At 32.3% G+C, this 21,757-nt stretch overlaps 1 protein-coding gene across 11 annotated transcripts in view; it reads right to left on the reverse strand.

Moving 5' to 3' along the window:
* LOC145279918 (nipped-B-like protein) overlaps positions 1-21,757 on the reverse strand; it is a 480,085-nt gene that overhangs the window by 118,585 nt on the left and 339,743 nt on the right. For all 11 annotated transcript variants that reach the window (XM_080131479.1, XM_080131478.1, XM_080131476.1 and 8 more), the window contains one exon: positions 8,841-8,992. In XM_080131479.1, coding sequence (XP_079987605.1) covers positions 8,841-8,992 — 152 coding nt within the window. The remainder of the gene's footprint in view (positions 1-8,840; positions 8,993-21,757) is intronic.

Here is a 21,757-nt window from a genome sequence, read left to right on the forward strand (position 1 = left end):
CCATATTCCTCTGAAGAAAAAGCACAAATTTTTGAAATTCCATGGAATAAGGAAATAATTAATTTTATCTTTTATTTCAGGTCTTTTTTTTGTTTCCTCCTTCATGTTACAAATTCGAACCTGCCTGCCTACCACCACTTCTTTCTTTTTTTTTTTCTTTAAATATCTTTGCCTACTGTTGTTTTGATCTCCCCCTCCCCCGCTACTCCCACATTTTCTCACCCCCCCCCACTAGGGTTCCTTGCTACACACCACCTACATACATCTGGGCACCCCCCGCTACTGTTGTTTTTACCACCCCACACCCACCCCTGCCAGGGGGTCCTTACTACACCACCTAAACGCTGGGCACCCCTGCTAGTCTTATATAATCTTGACCATAATATTTGATCATAAAAAGTTCATGTATCATCGAAATTGGGATGATATTTCAATTTACAATTTTTCCAAATTTGATTTACAGTAACAACTAGAGGAAAAATCTCAGCATTATCAGACAAATAGTTTTTAAGTTAAGATATTTCCCTGGCATAATTTTGCACATAGTTCATAGAATATGGAGAATTCAGGTCTAGATGAAACTTTGGCACTAGTACGTAGTTCCATGGCTGACTTATATTGTTATTTTAAATGATTTTGGTAAAAGTGTTGTGTTCCCGTAAAGATCTCAAAGAAAGACAACTCGGTATTTAGTGGAAATGAAATATATTGAACAAAAACGTGCACATGACTTTGTATATAACTTGTGCTAATGCCGAGAGACATATTCTTCTGGTCTTTATAATAAGTGGAAGAGTTCATTACTATCTGTAGGGTGGACACCGCATGCCAATAAAAATTATTTTTTAGAATAGTTCAGATAACAAAAACAACATTTTCAATAACTTTGCTTAGGGTAAATCATTAAATTTAGTCATCAGTGCTCAACTCTGATTACTTGTGCTACAAACAAACTAAGAAGAACACTAGAATGTTCCATCATGTTTAGATGTCTATTTTCTTAGTTCTGATTTGGTCTACAAGTGAGAAGTCTATTAGGAAAATTTTTACTTAAAATAAGCAATATTTATATATAAACTTACAGATCCCATTATGCTAGTTAAATGTCAATTTGACTCTACATAAATAAAATACACAGATCGGACATGAAGAATATAATATATTAACATTAAATGAGAATGTAATATAATGAAACGTTAAGTAATGACCCATTTTAAGAAAGACTAACAGAATTCAATAAGACAAGTTGCTTTCTTTCATGTTTATGCTTTTCTACATATAAACAGTTGATAGATTTGAACTTAATTTAAGATTTTAACAATCTTGAAATGTATAAAAACAAGCCGTGCATGCGTGGTCACCACCACCAAGAGAGTAGGCCAGTGAACATGACAGCGTAACGTCACTTTCTGATTAACTTGTAGGTATAGAAAGTTTCCAGTATTCAACGTGGTCACGCTAACAGGCATAAAAAATATGGCTACCGATTGTGTTACCGATTGTCCATAGCTACCAATATGTGTTACCGATGGTACATGTATATTCTAAAGAGAAAGAACAATTCTCCATTTGGATAATAATTATTATAATTGCACATTGGGATAATTTTAATCTAACAAAATATAGTAAGTGAACTCGTTTTTGAACTTTGTTTTCTATCGGAGAAAGTCGAATATTTCATTTTATTTTTTTTTTATTTTTTTTTTACTGCAAAACAAACAATTTTTATATAATATTTTTCAGTCCATTCTCTTAATAATAAATAAAACTTTTCACTGAGTATTCCCAAATATTTTTAAATTAGCATTTTTCACAGCAGTTTTTTTTTTTTATTTAACAATTAGTGAATTTTCAATATTTTAGCACCGGGCGTAATTGAAATATATTTAAAACTTCAAGTTTTTGTTTTTTTATAACATTTTAACTGTAAATAATTTACATGACTGGTTTGTTTAACTATACATATAGATTCGGAAAAGTTGTCAAAAAACAAATAAATGTTATCAAAAGCAAGATAAGTTACTTTTCTACCAAACTGAATAAATTTTTAGTGTTTTTATTTAATGTAAAGTGTTTATTCAGCTCGAAAAACAGTGTTTACCGATGTATTGGAAAAATGCAAATGGCGCCATGCTCGCTGGTGAACACGGTAAATTTGGGAAAACGAGTTTAAACAAAAAAAGTTATACAAAACACTGTTAAAAACTAACTCAATATATGTTACCGTGACATAGGCGGACATATACTCGGTGGGTTTCTAAAAGTATTTTGTATAATTTGTTTGAACTCATTTTCCCAAACTTACCGAGTTCAATAGCGAGCATGCCGACATTTTTCTAATCTCTATATAAATAAAATGAACTCATTTTTTCCCGTCGGATTTTGACATTAATAGGATTAAAAATCAAGATATTTCATGCAAATATAATATGCACAAACGGCAGAACAATATCTGAGGTGTGTTATAGGCTTATTATTTCTCAAATTCCTCGATAATCTTAGATTTCTATACTTTTTCTGCTGAGAAGTCACGGCCAAAATCGGTTAAGATCAATGGAAGTGGTAAAATATTTTCTCTCTAATAAATTCCTCCTCCCCCTGCCACCACTTAACACCGTTTGGGGATCGTTCACAAGGAACAGTTGAGAAGAGAACACCGGTTTGGCTTCGTAGTTCTTTCATGTGAAGTTATTTAAAATCACTAAACTAAGCTGCAGTGCTCTGTGGCGTAGTGGTTAGCGTGCTGGACAATTCACATTATATTTTCACGTTCACGCCGACCTACCGTAGTCGTTTTTTTTTTTTCCCCCCCCTAAACAACTGGAATGGACTTTTCTTGGTGGCCGAACTGTTAACGTTGCAGATGTTTTTTTTGTTTTTTGTTTTTTTTTTCACCACACTTTATTTTCCTACTTTTACTCATGACTCCGGGTTTGATCCTTCCTACTTACCTACCATAACATTTTTTAAAACTCCCCCCCCCCCCGTCCCGGAAACAAACACTCGGGCAACGCCGGGTACCCCCGCTAGTTTTAAAATATATCGATAAACATTCTATGATTTTCGAAGCGATTACACATTTTAAAGTGAGTAAAACCACTAAGAACCCTTCCAGATAAGTAGAAGAGTAGCTTATCTTGCCTTTGATAACATTTATTTGTTATATATTTGCTTTTTGACAACTTTTTTGAATCTATGTGTACAGTAATATAAACCCAAAATTTTATTTAACTTGAAAATAATATTTAAAATACACGTGCGTACACTGCACAAGCACTCTTATTATTATCATAATAATAATAGTAATAATAATAAAAAAAACTGGTGTAGATGACATCAACTGATGCCACACCAACTAGTTAAGAAGGGTTAGGGAGGATGGAAAGACCGAGGTGGAAGAGTACTAACCAAATCTCCACTGGAAGTGTGCAGTTCAAATCTGGTACCTTGGGGAGGCATTTTGTCACCCAAACCCCAAGAAACACTAATGGCCGATGCCAACGAGAAATCAGTGACAACGACTGTTGCAATAAATGCAATCATCTGCACAAGTAGCCAAGAGGTGGAGAACACTGGAAATCTGGGGAGACTTTTTGTCACTTGGTCTCAAGGGAACACCATAGGTTACTGCCAGTGAGCGATCACTGATGATGGCCTGTGAGACAACTAATATGCTACACATTTTGATGAAAAACATGGGGAAAAAAATGGACATAGAAGAACAGAAAACCAAAACTTTAAATATAATTTCTGTATTTAAAGTAATAGTTATATTTAAATATTTCAACATATAATCTTGTGGGCAAAATCCAGTTTCCCAATAAGGGGCACTCTGGATAGGAACAAAAATAATCTCAGTCATGAAAGATTTCTCCTCCACCGACCCAGGACAGAACAGGTAAAGTGTAGCATCAAAACAGATACTACACTGTGATCTTGTTCCAAAGGCCAAAAAATATGTGTTTAATGCTTCTTTTCGTTCCCTAAATTCATAATTCAGTTTTATCAACATTAAATTGTATATTACTTTAAAATTACTTAATTTTACATAGATAATATTTACATTTTTATATTGAATAAAGTTCAGTTTCAGCATTAATCGAACTGTGCTTTTTCCTTTTTAAAAATGTTATTTTGCTCTTTTTCAAATAGCCCTCAGTCTGACAAATCTTACCTACATTGCCTTCAGACATTTTTCAGTTAACAGGCCTTCTTCTTATTCTCGGTAGCTGTGGCGTAGTTCCTCTCTGATGCTGCATGTGAGATGATGCCAGAAAACATTTTGGCCTAGTTTCAGGAAAATCAAACGCTATGGGGCAAAAAGTGGCATTTTTGACCATTTGAGGGCGTTTTTGACCTCTTCTGTGACCCTGGGAACACCGAATCCCAGAGTAAATGGATACCGGTGCAGTTTCAGGCCTTAACACAAATATATTTGAGTTGACGACCGTGAAAACCCACTATATAGTCAGACATATCAAGTTTTTGTTGAGAAATATGAAAAAAGAGCCACAAAAAGGGGGCATTTTTAGTACTAAAAGTCCCTGGGGATGTGAACCAGAATTTTGCTAGGGTCACCCATACTGGATTTATATTAACAATAGGTTCCAAATTTTAGCCAAGTTTCAGAAAAATCTAATCGATGGATCAAAAGTTATGGGGTAAAACATGTCATTTTTGGCTATTTTGAGGCATTCTTGACGTCTTTTGAGCCCCTGGGGATGTAACGGGAATTTTTGCAAAAAAATTTTTTACTGTGCACATCTATTTAATGAAATACAATTTGTGGTAAAATTTTCGGAAAAACTAATGGACGGTTATCTAGCAATCGTCCAGACTAACGGACACTATCGAAAACATAGGTCCCTCTCTGATAAATCAGGGGACCAAAAATTGGGAAATAATCCTTTTTTTCTTGTCTAATTATACCGAGCTTAAGAGGAAACTGCATTAAAATATTGTGGTAGTGGTGATAATGGTGGTATTTATGGAAGCAAAATAAAGCCTGTTGAAGAAAAGTAAAAATCTACAAAAAAAGAAAATGGATAAGGAGTTTAATGGTAGAAAAAAAGTTGAGTTAGAAAAGTGTTATTATGAGTTATGGTTTTAATTGTCTTTAAATGTATGCAACTAGAGTTTGGGAATAGATTTTGGTCACTAGAACAATCTAATTATACTTATATTGTGTGTGCGGGGATATTTTGGGGGTATCTATGGAAGAAAACAGCCCGAAAAAGAAAAGCCCTAACAAAATAGAGCCTGCTGTAAAAAAGTAAAAACCAAAGTTTAATTGAAAGAATTGTCATTTGAAATATGTTACTATGAAAATGTCTATTATAATTAGGGTTAAGAGTATAAAGATTTGTGTTCGGACCTTTTTTTTTTCTTTTTCTCTTGGAACTTACTTACCAATCATTTCTTTATTAATTAGCAATAATTACATTACTTCTGTTTTAACTGATTAGCACCCATGGTCTTTTTTAGGGTCAAAATAATAATTAGCCATGATTCATTTTCAGATATATCTACAGTTAGTCAGAAAAATTAGAGTATTTTTCAAATATTTATCCTATTGTCTGGTGTATATTGGCAACACTGATATCTCAGTTTTCAGTACAGTGTGAAAATCTAGAGTAGAAGGATACAATCAACTTCAGCTTTTAACCAATCAAATTTTTTAAATAGTTTTTATAAATAATTCACACACACACGCACACATACATACATACATACATACATACATACATACATACACATACACAGTATAAATGAATACTCTAATTATTCTATTGTTAAATATATCTTTGAAAGTAATTTTGGTCAAATGAAATATTGTAAATTTATTGTATTAAATTAAAGAAAAAATGTAGGAACTAATGGGTTAATATTAAACACTGTAGGAATTAATGGGTTAATATTATTAATAATATTATTATCGTAATAATATTAATAATATTATTATTGTTGGTTGGTTGGTTGGTTGGTTGGTTGTTTTTGTTTTACGGCATATCAACCCTTTTTAGGTTATTTAATGCCGAATCCAAAGATTTTTAAGAAAAAAATTTTTAATAAAATATATTTGTTGTTTTCAAGTCGGTTTCTATTTAACCCATAGTTGGGACCCTAACAGGTACTACCACTCTGGGTCAGAGTGGACCTGGGAGCAATGGCAATTAAAGGGTTGCTCCACACTCCCCAAAGCCCGCAAGCTGGGGCCTCACCACTGGATATAGTTTAAGGTCATATCCAGGACATATTATTAATAATATTATTATTGTAATATCATTAATAATATTATTATTGTAATATCATTAATAATATTATTATTGTAATATCATTAATATTATTGTAATATTATTAATAAAATTATTGTAATATTATTAATAATATTATTGTAATATTATTAATAATATTATTGTAATATTATTAATAATATTATTGTAATATTGTTATTGTAAAATGTAGGAACTAATGGGTTAATATTATTAATAATATTATCATTGTAATATTAGTTAGAATGAATGGGTTAATATTAATTATCAAACAAGGTACTATAATTGCGTACATGTGCATCTATATGTAACCTTCATAAATACACATTGATTTATTTATTATTATTATTTAAGAATAAAATATGAAAATGCAAAAGTAAATTTGTTAAATGAGGATTGACAATTTGGATTATTCTGAGTATTGTTCTTATCGGAGTAAGTGCAAATAACACTCAAGATGAGAATAGTAGTCAGAATAATCTTAACTAGCAGGACCTGTGGAAATTCCACAGCGGGATCTTTCAGATGTAATATATTGCTACTGGGCATTCTGTGGGTGTTCAGAATGAATGAAGAAACAATCATATTATTCTAGCCCTTTTCTTTAAACTGTATCGTGCCCCCCTTACTAAAATAATAACTTTGATACATTGTCTGGGCTGATGATTTTATTACAAAGACACCAATCAATTAACTCACATTTCATCATTTTTCATAATTCTTGGATATTTAGACAATATTCTTCTTGGATATTTAGACAATAATTTTCATAATTTAAACCCACCTTATCGCCCAACCTTACTAAAATAATAAATTTGATATATTGCCTGGGCTGATTATTTCATTAGAAATACAACAATCAATTAACTCACATTTCATCATTTTTCATAATTCTTGGATATGTTACTAATTTTGACAATCATTTTTCATAATTCTAACCCACATTATCGCTCAACCTTACTAAAATAATAACTGATATATTTCCTGGGCTTATTATTTCATTACAAACACACCAATCAATTAACTCATATTTCATCATTTTTCATAATTCTTCGATATGTTACTAATTTTGACTATTTTGGGTATTCTGCTAGTATATATTTTTACTTATCTTATACAATTCTGGGACTGACTCCATGTCCGCCACCCAACTGTTAAAAATATACATAAAATAATGTAATGTCTAAATCGTAAACTGTTTCAGCCATTTCTGGGATTGACTTCATATCCCCCACCTCACTGTTAAAAATATACATGAAATAAAGTAATGTTTGATGCGTAAGCAGTTTCAGACATTTTTGGGACTGATTTCATATCCCCTTCCCTACTGTTAAAAATAGACATGAAATAAAGTAATGTTTAAATCATAAATGGTTTCAGCCGTTTCTGGGACTGACTTCATATCCCCTATCCCACTGTTAAAAATATACTTCAAATAAAGTAATGTTTAAATCATAAACTGCTTCAGAAGCTTTTTGAAATTGATACATATTAATACGGTTAGGGATTAGACAACCATTACTTCAACATGAATTTCTGAGTGTAGTATCAGTCTCAGCATTCCAGTGACTTTAATCCCCACCCCCATCCTTAAGAAGAGTTTTTGCAATTACTGCCATGAGGACATTAAGGGCAAAAATATGAACTTGGGATTGCTTGATATATTTACGTGATTTTTGGAATGTTACAAATAAGCCCCTAGCATGCACTGATCTATTTATCTGATTTTTGGAATCAGCAGTACATCCATGTGATTTTTGGAATATAACATCTTATGTCAATGTATTACATCATAAATATATCATATGTATCTTTTTAACAGAAGATAATGACCTCATAACCGGAAGTAACCATGTGAGACTATCATTCCCCCTCTACTCGAAAAGAAGATTATGCCTGAGATCTCATTAAACACTCACCAAATCCATTTACTCAGATTTAGTATAATCTACATATTAATATGATATCGTATGTGTTCTTAAATCTCAACCAATGAAATTTGTTAGAAAGTGTGACACACAAAAGAACACACGCTATCATATTAATATATAGATAATACAAATTATCCACCCTAATCTAAAAAATTTCAGAAACATAATATCAAATCTGTACAAACGCAAATACGAAAATGGAAACAGCTAAAAAAAAACTATACTAGTATGAAAAACACTCAAGATGAGAACAGTAGTCCCAATAAAATAAATATGAAAAAAAAAAATTTTTTTAATCCTTTTTTTTTTTTTTTTTTTTTTTTTTTTAAATAATAATAAACATAGTTATATTTTTTAAACAATTTTTCTCCAAGGTTTCCATCTTGTAATATGTGTCCATCTGGGCAATACCAAGTAAAAATAGGAAGTTTATACAAAAATAAATCTGAAAAAAAGTTATGCATATATCCTAAATATTAATCTACTGTGAAAAAAAAAATCATTAATTTAAACACTGTAAGAAGTAAAGTTGAACACATGAACTTGGATAGAATAACATTACAATATTCATCAACTTTTACTCACTAAAAACACTGGTGCCATATGCAGAATTAAGGATAAAAGAGGCAAAACTCACGTCAGTGGAGAGGTTAGTTGCTGGTGTCTTGCTGTTATTATTGGAAGCGGCTGACCGTCGCCGACTAGGATATGCTGACCCAGCTGATTCAGGCGTGGGAGACACATCGATGGTTATCAAGGGTTCTGCCACTGCAGCCTGGGCTGGAGAACCTAAAACAAAAAGAAAAATAAAGTTTGTCATTGGTGAACTTAAAGAAAAAACAGAAATGTATTTTTTACAATCAATTTTCTGGAAGACATAAGAAAACTGTAATCATCATTGATTTTGAAGATTCATTTATTATTTAAAGACTATTTAAAATGAGTCTTTCAAAGAATAAAGTATTCATTTTTATAATCACAATTATATCTAGCTTAATATGGTTTCTGTACTGATAAGTCACCACATGGGTATAAAGGCTAATCTAATATACAAAAGGTTATGTCTGTCTGTCTGTCTGTCTCTATATTTTCAAACTCTATCCCTTTCGAAAGTTGCAGAGCAGCGCTAGAGGCCTCAAATGATTGGATTATTTATGAACCGTTGTTTTATGGGTCTTTAGCTGGTTAAAATAGTTTTAAGGAGTCAAAATTGAAAAATCGTTATACATTTTGTACATTCATGTTTATTTTTTAATTTTTTAATCAGTTCATATGCGTGTCACGTTAGTACAGTGGTAACATCACCAGCTTTGAATGCTACAGTTTTGCTTTTGGTTTTGGTTCTAGCTGATGGCACCCAAATACGTATTTTTACTTTTGTATTAACAACTCTATAATAATATATATGAAATCTAAACAAATTAAAATATCATATTTAAGCGTATTTTATGACCGGGCAATCCCCTCCCCCCACCTAGTAACTTATATTTATGTTGAAAATATTAACATTAGATTCAAAGATAACCATGTTATAGCTGTAAAGGAAGCAAGGTTGTGGCAACAAGTTTCATAGTTGGGAAGTTCTTGGAAAGGAACACTGTTCATGTAAATTCCGTCTGATGTTAGGCACATGGTGGAAGTATAGTTCTTCACAGTGGTGGTGGTAAGACAAGTTCTTGCTTTGAAATTTTCACAAGGAAACAGATTGAAGCTCAACCAAGTACATTCTATGAAACTAATCATAGATTAGAGAAAGACTAGTAAAATTCGTTTCTATAAGAAAGAGGCTGTAGAGAACTGAAAAGGTTATTCTCCACTAGATTGTAAAGTCAATTTTTGTTATGGTGTTCAACCTTACAAATAATAAATGAACTCTTCCACTTAAGACCAGGAGAATATGTCTCTCGCCAGTCATGTTCAAATCTTGCACTCGTAGCAGTTGTACTTGCGTATACCAACACACTTCATTTGTTGTATTTACTCTTCTGTTCAATGTATTTTGTTTCTATAAATTACTGAGTTTTGTCTTTCTTCCGCACCCTTACAGGACCACAAGAATTTTAAACTCTGTCAAGTTAAGAAAGTGTTCTATGGTAAATATGGATAAAGATAATGGCTAAATGTTATATATCTAGCAAGATTCATACTTAAATTTATCTTAATTTTATTGAGTGCTGTAATACTAATAAGTCAATATGAGACTGACTACTTCCACCACATGACAATGTAAAGATGGACCAAAGTTTTACTGGTACCTCCAGATCAGGCTGTCTAAAGATATTGGCTTCCTGAGACGAAATGTACCCAACATTGATGCTTTTTGTTTTTCTATTTCCTTTTGCAAAACTTAATTATGTTCTGCAAAAACAAAAACCCAACTTTTCCCTCCTTTTTCTTTCTTCCCATTTCTCTTTCTATCTCTTCCTGACTGGTTTCCTAACTTAAAATGTACAAAACATGTACAAAACATTAATACTGTAACCCTTTTTATCTCTCCCATTGCAAAACTCATTCATGTTCTGCATGTGAGGGAAGAAAAACGATAAAATCCACTATAAAACAACCAAATCAAACACTACAAACTAGTGATTGAAGATACAAAGAGACTAAAGAATAAAAACCTTCTACAAAATAACATGAATACTATTTCCAAAATATTTGGATTTGGCATTAAATAACACGAAAAGAGTTGATATGCTGTAAAACAAAACAACCAAACCAAAGTTTTATCTGCACTTTACTTCTCCATATTATATGATGTATTTCCAAAGTTATGGAAGTGTTGCATCATTTTTATTTGGATTGTTTGGATTACTGTTTTCATCTTAGGTGTTATTCTCACAGCATTTCAGTTGCTGTGACCTCTGACCTTCTCCAAGTGTAACAATGGCTCTTACTGATGAATGGGAAAAGAATGTTTTTATTCCGAAGAACCACAGTCATAAAAATTTTTAATTTAAGATTCATGCAAAGAAATTCTGTGAGGGGATCGAACTTATCTTTTCACGTATGCAAGTCTAGTAACAGTGTGGAGACACACACACACACACACACACACACACACACACACACACAAATATGAAAGGATACACAAAAAAGGTAATCTAACAAAACAAGTGTAAAATATTTGGATTCATCTCTTTCTCTCTCCCTCTCAGATCTAGTAAAAGAAAATGTAAGCTTTAGCTAAAAATATAAAACTATATCTATGAAAAAGAAAAGGATATCAGAGAAGAATAGACACGATTACGTAGGAAAGGCAGCACACTGGGAATTATGCAGACAACTTCATCTTGAACACACTGGCAAATGGTACAAGCACAAACCGGCAGCAGAACTTGAAAACTAAAGTCACAAAATCCTATAGGACATGGATATACAAAAAGATAAACCCATACAAGTAAGAAGACAGGAGTTAACAAAAAGGAAAAGTCCTGCCAGATCTTAGATTTTGACATTCCAGCAAACCACAGAATGAATATCAAAAAGACAGAGAAGCAAAGTAAATATGTGGAACTAGTTAGAGAGCTCAAAAATGTGTGAAAGATGAAAGATGTGAAAGATGAAGAAAGTCAAGATAACACCACTAATAGTAGGAGCACTAAGAACAATCCCGAAAACATTTGAAAAATGAATGAGAGAGATTGGAATCAGAGGGATGGTCGAGAAGATACAACGGATAATAATAATGAAAATATTAAGGCTAAAATATTAAGGAAAATGCTTGAATGTGGAAACATGCAGATAAGCCAGACGTAGAGAAACTGATACAGATTTAAAATAAAGAAACTTCACATAGATTCAAGAAAACTAAAAAATTGTAAGTTACCTTCCCACATATACAAAAAAATGATTGTAGTGTTGGCATAAACTGGCACCACACCAAATAATGAAAGAGGGTAAAGGAGGATAGAAAGACTGAGAGGAAAAAGCACTAACCAGACCTCCACTGGGTGAGTGTGAAGAGGACTGGGACCTTGGGGAGGCTTATTGTTACCCAAATTCTACTGACTAATGGTCGCTACCGGTAAATGACTATTGTGATAACACAAACTAATTTGCAAAGGTTATCCAAAAAGGTGATGAGTACTGGAAATCTGGAGAAACTTCTCACTCAGACTCCAGGGAATGCCGCAGGTTGTTCTCAAAGAAAATTCTTTGATGATAGCCTGTGTGAAAAAGCCTGTGTGAAAAATAATAAAAGATAATTTGACAAAACAAGTGTAAAATATTATAGTTATAATTAGGCAGGGAATCTGTGAGGGGTTACGAGTGGTGTGGGAGGAGTAAGAAAGTCAGAGTTGATTGGCCAAATAAAGAATTTCATGAATAAGAACCGTCATGTGTCTCTAGAGACAATACGTGGACAGTTTGATGTCAGTGTAAGAACTATACACACAATTATTTCGCAAGGAACTAAAGATGTGGAAGATTTGTGCAAAGTTTTTCCCAAGGTTGCTCAGAAAAGATCACAGACTATTTGACCAAGATGGGCATCAAGACAGTTCCCCACCCTCCCTATAGTCCAGACCTTGCTCCCTGTGACATTTGGTTATTCTCTAAGCTCAAGGACAACCTTAGAAGTTGTCGTTATGAGACAATTGAGGCGATAAAAGCTTTGACGAGGGTCATTGACATGTTGACACAAGAGGACTTCAATGTGGCCTTCCAGTTGTTGGAACGGTATAACAAGTGCATTCCAGCTAGAAGAGACTAGAGTTTCATGTGTGCACTATCAATAAAAGTGCCCATACAAAAAAAGTCTGGAAGCTTATTTAAAGCGCCTTGTATATCCCTTTCGCAGGACATATCAGTGGTGACATAGGATTCAAAACGAACTTAAAAAAAAAAAAGTCTAGCAATAAACTATTCAAAACTACCTTGCAAGTTGTAAAGAAAAAGAAAAGAAAACTAACAAAGACTTATTACTTATAGAAAGTGAGTTTTTTGTTTTTCTTTATCTCTATTTTTTAAAACCTAATGAGAAACAAAGTAGACTTTTTTTTTAATTCAAATCTTACATAATGTAAGACCTTGCCTCTTTCTCTTGTTGGTACTTAGAAAAGTTATTGGGGTAATTTTTCCTCCCGGTGGTTAGGTTACTAAAATGGAACAAATTTGGGAATTAACTAAAGTGCTACAAGCCACTTTACAGCAGCAATTCTAACAACAATTATAAAACCTTATTCAAACAACAGACAAAAGACAATAAATCACTTTTGGAAGATATCATCTAAGATCACAAAATCACCGGGTCTGAGGATTTTTCGGTTGAAGGAATTTCAAATACAGTCTTGGAATTTAAATACAACCTGGATATTGACTCAACATTTCCATTTAATTTTTGCAAGTTTAAAACAATATTTATAAAAAAAGATGCAAACTGGTCTGACAAAGAAAAAAATCATACTATTCTTACAAAAGTTGGAAACTAGTAAATATTAATGTGAATTTAATTGTTCAACAAAAAGAAAAAGGTGGGGGAGAGCATTTTGTAAATTTTTGATAAAAAAGATAGTCTTTTTCATTTGCGATATACATACGTGTTTAAATATTGTAAAACATGAGGACGATGATTTTGTCATGTATGCACGTGGTGTGAGGCATTTAAATTTACAAAATTATTAAGCGGCATGTTCAAATGTCTAATTTTTGTTCAAGGTCTGACGACACTGAAGGATAAAAAATTTTGAGGAACTCTTAATATTATAAAACAGGACTCAAATGTTATGCCACAAAAGGTGATGGAGGAATGCCAGCATCTAATAAATATTAAAAAAGATAATCAGATTGAAGAGAAAAGCATGTCACAAATGCAGATTGTAATAAAGAAAATAATGCATCTGGTGGAAAGCATGTAAAAATCTGTTTCTTTAAAGATTTTGTTTTTTTTTTTTATTGTGGGCATGTAGGTCATAAAAGTTCCCATCGTCTGACAAAACAGAGATAAGTAAAAACAAAATCACGATCGAAGGTGAACATACTTTTGTCTAAGAACAAAATGTAGGAAGGTCAAAGAAATATCTAAATATAAAAATAAATGACCATAAAATTATTACTCTATTCAGGAACTGATATTTCAGTAATAAACAAACTTGGAAAAAAATAGGTTTTTAATGGTTAACAAACACAGAAAAACATTTCCAGGTGGGTATCAGCTAAAAAGAGAACTAAATTGTAACATTCTGTTCATGAGAAAAACTCATGAATCGAAAGTGTACATACTCCTTTGTTCAGAAAATCTTTTTGGTTTAGACTGGATTGTACGTTTAACTTATTGGAATTGCTGATTAATTCTTTTTGTAACAAAGTTAACATTGTAGAAAAAATAAGACAAAACAAAGATTTATTACGGATTTGAAAAGTGAATTCCCTAGTGTTTTTTTTTTTCAGAAGTACTCAGTCTGTGCACAAATACAGAAGTTCACTTCAAATTAAAAGAAAAACTCATTTTTTTTTTTTTTTTAACTTCCCTAAAAAGTAACATTTTCTACATTAGATGCAATAAATGAGGAATTAGAAAGGTTGGAAAAAATTTCCAAGATCCATTACTCAGATTGAGCATCACCAACCAGTTATATCAAAAAGAAAAAAGAAAATCAGAGTATGTGCATATTTTTCGAACAGGTTGAGTGACTGTTTAAAAGACCATGCATATACCCTACTATCTCCAGAAGATATATTCACTAAATTAACGGTGTTAGAGTGTTTACAAAGTTTGGTTAGTCTGTAGCCTACCTTCAGGTCAAAGACACAAGAGGACTTCAATGTGGCCTTCCAGTTGTTGGAACGGTATAACAAGTGCATTCCAGCTAGAAGAGACTAGAGTTTCATGTGTGCACTATCAATAATAGTGCCCATACAAAAAAAGTCTGGAAGCTTATTTAAAGCGCCTTGTATATCCCTTTCGCAGGACATATCAGTGGTGACATAGGATTCAAAACGAACTTAAAAAAAAAAAAGTCTAGCAATAAACTATTCAAAACTACCTTGCAAGTTGTAAGAAAAAGAAAAGAAAACTAACAAAGACTTATTACTTATAGAAAGTGAGTTTTTGTTTTTCTTTATCTCTATTTTTTAAAACCTAATGAGAAACAAAGTAGACGTTTTTTTTATTCAAATCTTACAGTCAGTGAAGAATATTGTAAGTACTTAACAATAAATATACATAAAGGAATTTTTTAACTTAATTGTCTTCCTTTTGGAGTGAAGGTAGTTCCAAGCCTATTCCAGCAAAATAATGAACACAATGTTAGCTGGTATGGAATATGCAATCGCATATTTGGATAATATTTTGATTAAAAGCAAAAATAAGATGCAACACAAAGCACATATTAGAGGAATATTTCAAAGAATTGAAGAATGTGGGTTCAAGCTGAGTTCTGAAAAATGAGTTCTGAAAAATATTTAGAGCAGATCATCAACAATAAACAAAGAAAACCAGACCCAGAAGGAGCTGAAGCTATTAAGGCCATGCCTACTCCTGATAATGTTGATAAACTCTAGCATTTCTTGGGATTAGTAAGTTACTATAGCATATATACCTAAAAAGTATATGATATGATAGCTCCATTAAATAAGTTGGTAAAAAAGGGGCACAAAGTGGATATAGTTGAAAGAATGTGAAAAGGCTTTTAAAAAAGTAAAAAGCTGTTTGATAGCAGACCTATGATTAGCAGATTTCGACCCGAAGAGAAAAACATTGTAGCAACAGATGCTAGTAATGTACTGCTTTACAAATTTGAGGATGGATCTACAAAGCCAATAGTACATGCCTCAAGAATTGCCTGGAAAATAAAATTACAGTCAAATCGAAAAAGAGTTTAGCTGTTTTTATGCTGTAAAAAATTCAGGGCAGTTTAAAGAACCATGCCAAACCTTAATATATCATATTTATCACCAACAGAGTTAATGTTTGCAAGAAAAACATGCTCTGTGTTTGATAGGTTGTTGCCTATTCTAGTGAGGAAATAATCAATAAAAGAAAACAGACGACTAAAGTGTATAAGCCAGGTGACAAAGTTTTCTTTAAAAACTTTAGGGCAGGAAGAATTTTTGAGAAGAAGGAATAGCAACCCAAAAAAGTTAGACAGATTATATATGACATAAAAGGAAACAAGTTTTTTTGCACAAAAGACACTGAAATCAATTGAGACTCGGGCACACTACAGAGGTCATGGAAAACACTGAATAGAATTTCAATAGGATGCATTTGAAAAATGTTCCTATAAGTCAGCATTCTCCAATGGAGGTATCCCCCAACTTAAGGTCAGAGGTACCAGTGTTTCAAACATCACAACGGTAAGAAAGAAAAGACTCAGAAAAAAGATTGCTTCCAAGCCCTAGAAAGAGAAAATATTAAAGATAAATTTCACAGGAAAATTTAGCTTAATGGGAGGTGATGTAATGAATATGAGGACATCCGGGTCTTTTTTCTTTGCAAAATTCTGATTGGCTGATTAAGACATAAATATTAGCTGGGAGGGCCAAATAGGACAGACATCAAAATGTAGGAAAGCCTCACACTAAGAAAACCCGCTTTGACTACGACATTCATTCAGTATGATGACTTGCTAAATTATTTATTCAAAACTGTAGCAAGACCTGCGCAGGTACTTTAATATATGTCCCTTTTGTGGAATATATCTGTAAACTACCTAGATGTTTTTCTTAATGTTGCAGATTTTTTATGATAATTGTAAATTCATTGAGTTGCTGTTTTGAGTTATAATGCAATAATAAACATCTTGTAATTAATATATTCATAAACTTTATTTAATTGCTCAATATAAAGCTTGCCATGTTCAGATATAAACAAAGGAAATAATTTAACTGACTTAAAAATTAAAACTTTATGTAATAAAATGTAGACAAGAAAGCAATAATTTTGTTTCGGAAACGTGTATTTCTTATCTTTTGTTAAATATCAAGTCGTATGAACTTATTCACATTGTGACATGATTAAACTGGGAAATGCAACTGATAATTAATGGAAGAAAAAGAAAATATTTTATAATCACTTAAAACTTTCTTTTTTATTACATCATACAAGTACAATGTTCAGAAGTGCCTCATAAAACTAAAATCTATTTAAAGCCCCTTTTATTATATTTGACTAGCCTGGGTGTTTAGAGGTGTGTGTTGAGAGAAAAAAAGAAGTGGTAGTAGACAGGCAAGCTCGAACCTGTACCATAAAGGAGGAGGAGAACATCTAAAAAAAAAAAAAAAGTAACATCTCTGCTATTGCATCCATCACCAAACCGGAAATGGTAAAGGTTTAAATTAAGGCTAGTCAATCGAAAAGAGGGGATGACGTTTGAAAATATCAGCGAAAAAAGTAATCCCTCCCTGAAGAAAAGTACCCAGTTAAGGGTGAAGGAATCAATGTTCTCAGCCAATTTTTCGATATTTGTCGTCCAAAGGGTCAAGCTTCAAAACAATACCGATCTCATGAAAATCGGTCACCTCTGTCAAAAGTTTTAGGCATACATACATACATACATACATACATACATGCATTAAAACAGACAGGTGAGATTTATATTATAGATAATGTGAATAAAACAGCAATGAATACACACATGTTTTGACTGGCGACAACAACAGACATGTATCTTTACATCTGACTATGAAACTATAATTAAAGTGTGATTATCCATAGAAATGGTAATCCGACAAGAAAACACAAGAGGAAATGTTTTTCGCACATTCATAATAAGCATTTATTCAATCTGAATAATCTTCTAAAATGTTTGTTTGTTTTTTTTTATTATTATTATTCCCTTCTTAGAGTAGAACGGGAATAAGTAATAGTGTCTACAGACAAACACTTGAATGAAGGTCTTATTTTACAACAACAAAAATATTCATAAATGATTTTTTTTTTTTGGGGGGGGGTATTAGTATTTTATCAGAAGAGCCAGCAAACACTTTCATGCAAACACAAGCTCTGGATTTGAATCATAAATAAAATATAAATTAAGGTTAAAATAAAAAACAGAAATGACATGTTCTTTTCCTGTTTTACAATATACTAGCAGGGCTACCTTACATTACCCAGGGCAAAAGTGTAAGATATTTCTATTAAAATTTCTCTTTCTCTATCCATCGTTCTTCTCGCCTCCTCATTTTCTCTTTCCCAAACCATTATTTTTTTTTTTAGCTGAACACACAAACACACACACAACACCTCCTTTATTCAAGAAATGGGTCTTCTTTTGAAACGGTTTAAAAAAATCTAGCCCCTTTCACTAGGGAAAACTCGACCCCCAAAGAATGAATAATTTTTTCAAAACCTTAGGTATTATTCATCTGGAGTAACAAGGATCATGAACAAACAATGTAGGTGTTTGCTTTGTAGCTTTGGACTGTTTCTTGGACACAGATGATTGCCATTTTCTATAATAGATAAACCACTTTTTTAAATGTAATTTAATATTATAAAAGACAGTGTAAATGATTCATGCTACCATTCCTGGAAACACAAGTTTTATTTTGCCCAAAATTTAAGGAAAAATAACATTATTTGGATAAGAGCTGATGAAATCATTGAAATAATTTGATTTGTATATTCTACAAGATAGTATAAAAACATGAACAAACACACACACACACACACACACACACACACACACACACACACACACAGAGTTTCCAACTCTTATTAAAGGTTGATATAAGATCATTGATCAAATGCTTAGAATGTAGTTGTGTAGGTGAGTCAGATCAATGCGTACAAAAAACAAAACCAAAAAAAAAGGTAATAGATTCCTCCTTGCTAAATACTTGGTGCAATAAGGTAAGTTGAGCGATCCATAGAAACAAGTGGTGCCTTTTCCCTTCTCCTACATCTTAGTCAAAAAGAAAGCTCTGATTTATTTGTTAAATAGACCAATAAATACAAGCATGTAGTCAAATTATTTGTGGAACATCTACAATGCATGGTCAACAATAAAAAATAGCAAAATGATCATAAAGTGAACAAAATATTACATACAAAATAGAAACAAAATATCTTGTCTACCTCATTGGTAAACACAAAAAATACAAAGCAAGAAAGAAAAAACTTTAAATCAACATGCCAAAGTACATTTTTTACAACAAAACATAAAAACATAATAGAATAAAAGAGAAAGAATAAAACAATGTAGGTCCTTGTGCATAGTCTTACAGCCACCAGTTTCTGTACTCGTCGATAGTCCTTAATGAAATGGTGTTGCTAACCACAGGTTCCAGGATTGATGTTATTTCAGAGTTTTTCTGCTCATGATCTTTAAAGTGCATCAGTAGCGATGAGTAAGGCTATGACAACAGCATATTATTTTCCTTGTTTTAATTCTCAGGTATATATCCATTGATAGCTTATATGTTTTTATGTAGAGTGATGTGGTTCTCGGTTGATTAATTGTGTCTAACTGCATCAGATATATACTCAAGAGTAAAAACAATGAAAAGAATATGCTGTTGTCCTAGCCCTAGTGATGACTCAAGTTTGGAACTTTACAACCTATGAAGCTATCCAATAGGTCCACTCTGACTTGAAGTGGAAGTACCTGTTATGATCCCATTGATGAGTTAAATAGAATTTGTCTTGGGGGCACGACATTAAACTGCTCTGGACAACCTTTGGAAAGTTGTTTGTCTCTTCACAATTACAGTATTCCAAAATCCATCCTAAATCTATTTTAAATGTTTTTTTTTTTAATTTGTTTTTAACTTTTTACTCGATTTCCCAACCCTACCAAATACTTCAATACCTTTACACTGCATCCTGGGTATGACAAAAAAAATTCAGTGATTAAATTAATAAAGAGTTACTCTTAATTTTATAAACTAATAATAACATCTCTAAAACAGTGTAAGATCTGTATTGATCAACATTTAGATCAAATATCATTTATATTAAGCTTTAAAACTTAATACTAAAACAGCATAATTTAGATCAAGTGTTATTTTTATTCGGTTTTATAACTTAATAATAAAATAGCATAAGAGATGCCTTGATTATAATTTAGATCAAGTAATATTATTTTATTATCAATAGTAAAATAGCAGAAGAGATGTTTTGATTATAATTTAGATCAACTCTGCATTTGTTGTTAACCACACACACACACACACACACACACAATCTTATTTATCAAGTGACAATGATTAACTTGCAAATGTTATTTATAAATTTGCTGATATGTTCATAATCAAATTTATTAGAGCTATATTTTCTTTATGATTAAGAACGTTGTGTGTGTGTGAGAGAGAGAGAGAGTGAGCAAGGAAGAGAGAGGTGGGAGAGGAAGGGAACGCGTGAGTACACGTTGTCACTAAATCAAGAAACTAGTTTCTGTAAGCTGGAAGTCTGGGAGGCAAAGTGTGCCTTTGATGAAAGTGAAGAGTTGGGAATGAGTTGAGTAATATTGATTGCATATTCCATTTGACTGTCTGAAAACCGTTAATCTTCATCTTCTTTAGTCACCTATAAGCAGAGAGATGTGTCATTCTTTCATTCTCTTCATCTCCTTTCCCCTCAAGCCCTATGTGAAAAGAGACACAACTCATATTGTGTAGGGACATATCATCATCAGCAGCAGCAGCACACTGACTACATCATCAGATATTCTGCACTAAGGCAGGTGGGATTGACAATAAGCCAGACTCTTGCAAAACAAAACAAAAAACATGAGGCATGTTCTGAAGAGGATATAGCCTTAGAACAGAGAAAGACACATATACATACACACAAAATATAGAAAGCATACTTTTCGTCAATCATTGATTCATGCAAATATTATGTGTGTGTATGTGAGGGGGGGGGGGGGTAAAGCTCATATCAAAATATAATATTTCACGACTAGTCTGCATATGGAGAGGCGATGACAAAAAAAAAAGCAAGTGGTGATGACATAAAATACAATATTATTTTCTGTTTGGTCAATTTTATTACATTTTCATGAATTTTAATATTTAAAACAAGAAAGAGAGAAAGTTGTTTTCCGTGAATAGATGTATAGATGTTTACATAGTATGTGTATAGATAAATAACACAATATGGAAACCAAATGTATTATGCATGGTTTAAAAAAGACTAAAATTATAACATAAGAAAAAACGATTCCAAACTTGTGTAAATGATCATATTCAAATCCCCCCCTCAAAGCTCTCTCTCTCTCTCTCTCTCTCTCTCTTTCTCTCTCTCTCTCTCTCTCTCTCTCACACACACACACACACACACTTTTGCATTTTAAATTGTTCCACTCTGTCAACCTAAATTCTTGGTGGAAAAATGATGTCAAACATTTATCCTGGCAGCAGAAAGTACAAATCAAATATACATAAATAGATAGATAGATAGAGAGAGAGAGAGAGAAAGAGAGAAAGAGAGAGAGACAGAAAGAGAGATTATGTAGAAAAATAAATATTGAAGAATAGTTTTTTTTTTTTTAAGTTACTTGATGTTTCATTCAATCATGAACATTATTAAAATTAAAAGAAAATATTCTTCACACACACACAGAGTTTCAATGCGTTTTTCCTTGAAGAGAATCTCAAATAATATAT

This window comes from Euprymna scolopes, chromosome 7 (genome assembly GCF_053919585.1).
Source record: "Euprymna scolopes isolate OS-2025 chromosome 7, ASM5391958v1, whole genome shotgun sequence".
NCBI classification, from domain to species: Eukaryota; Metazoa; Mollusca; class Cephalopoda; order Sepiida; family Sepiolidae; genus Euprymna; species Euprymna scolopes.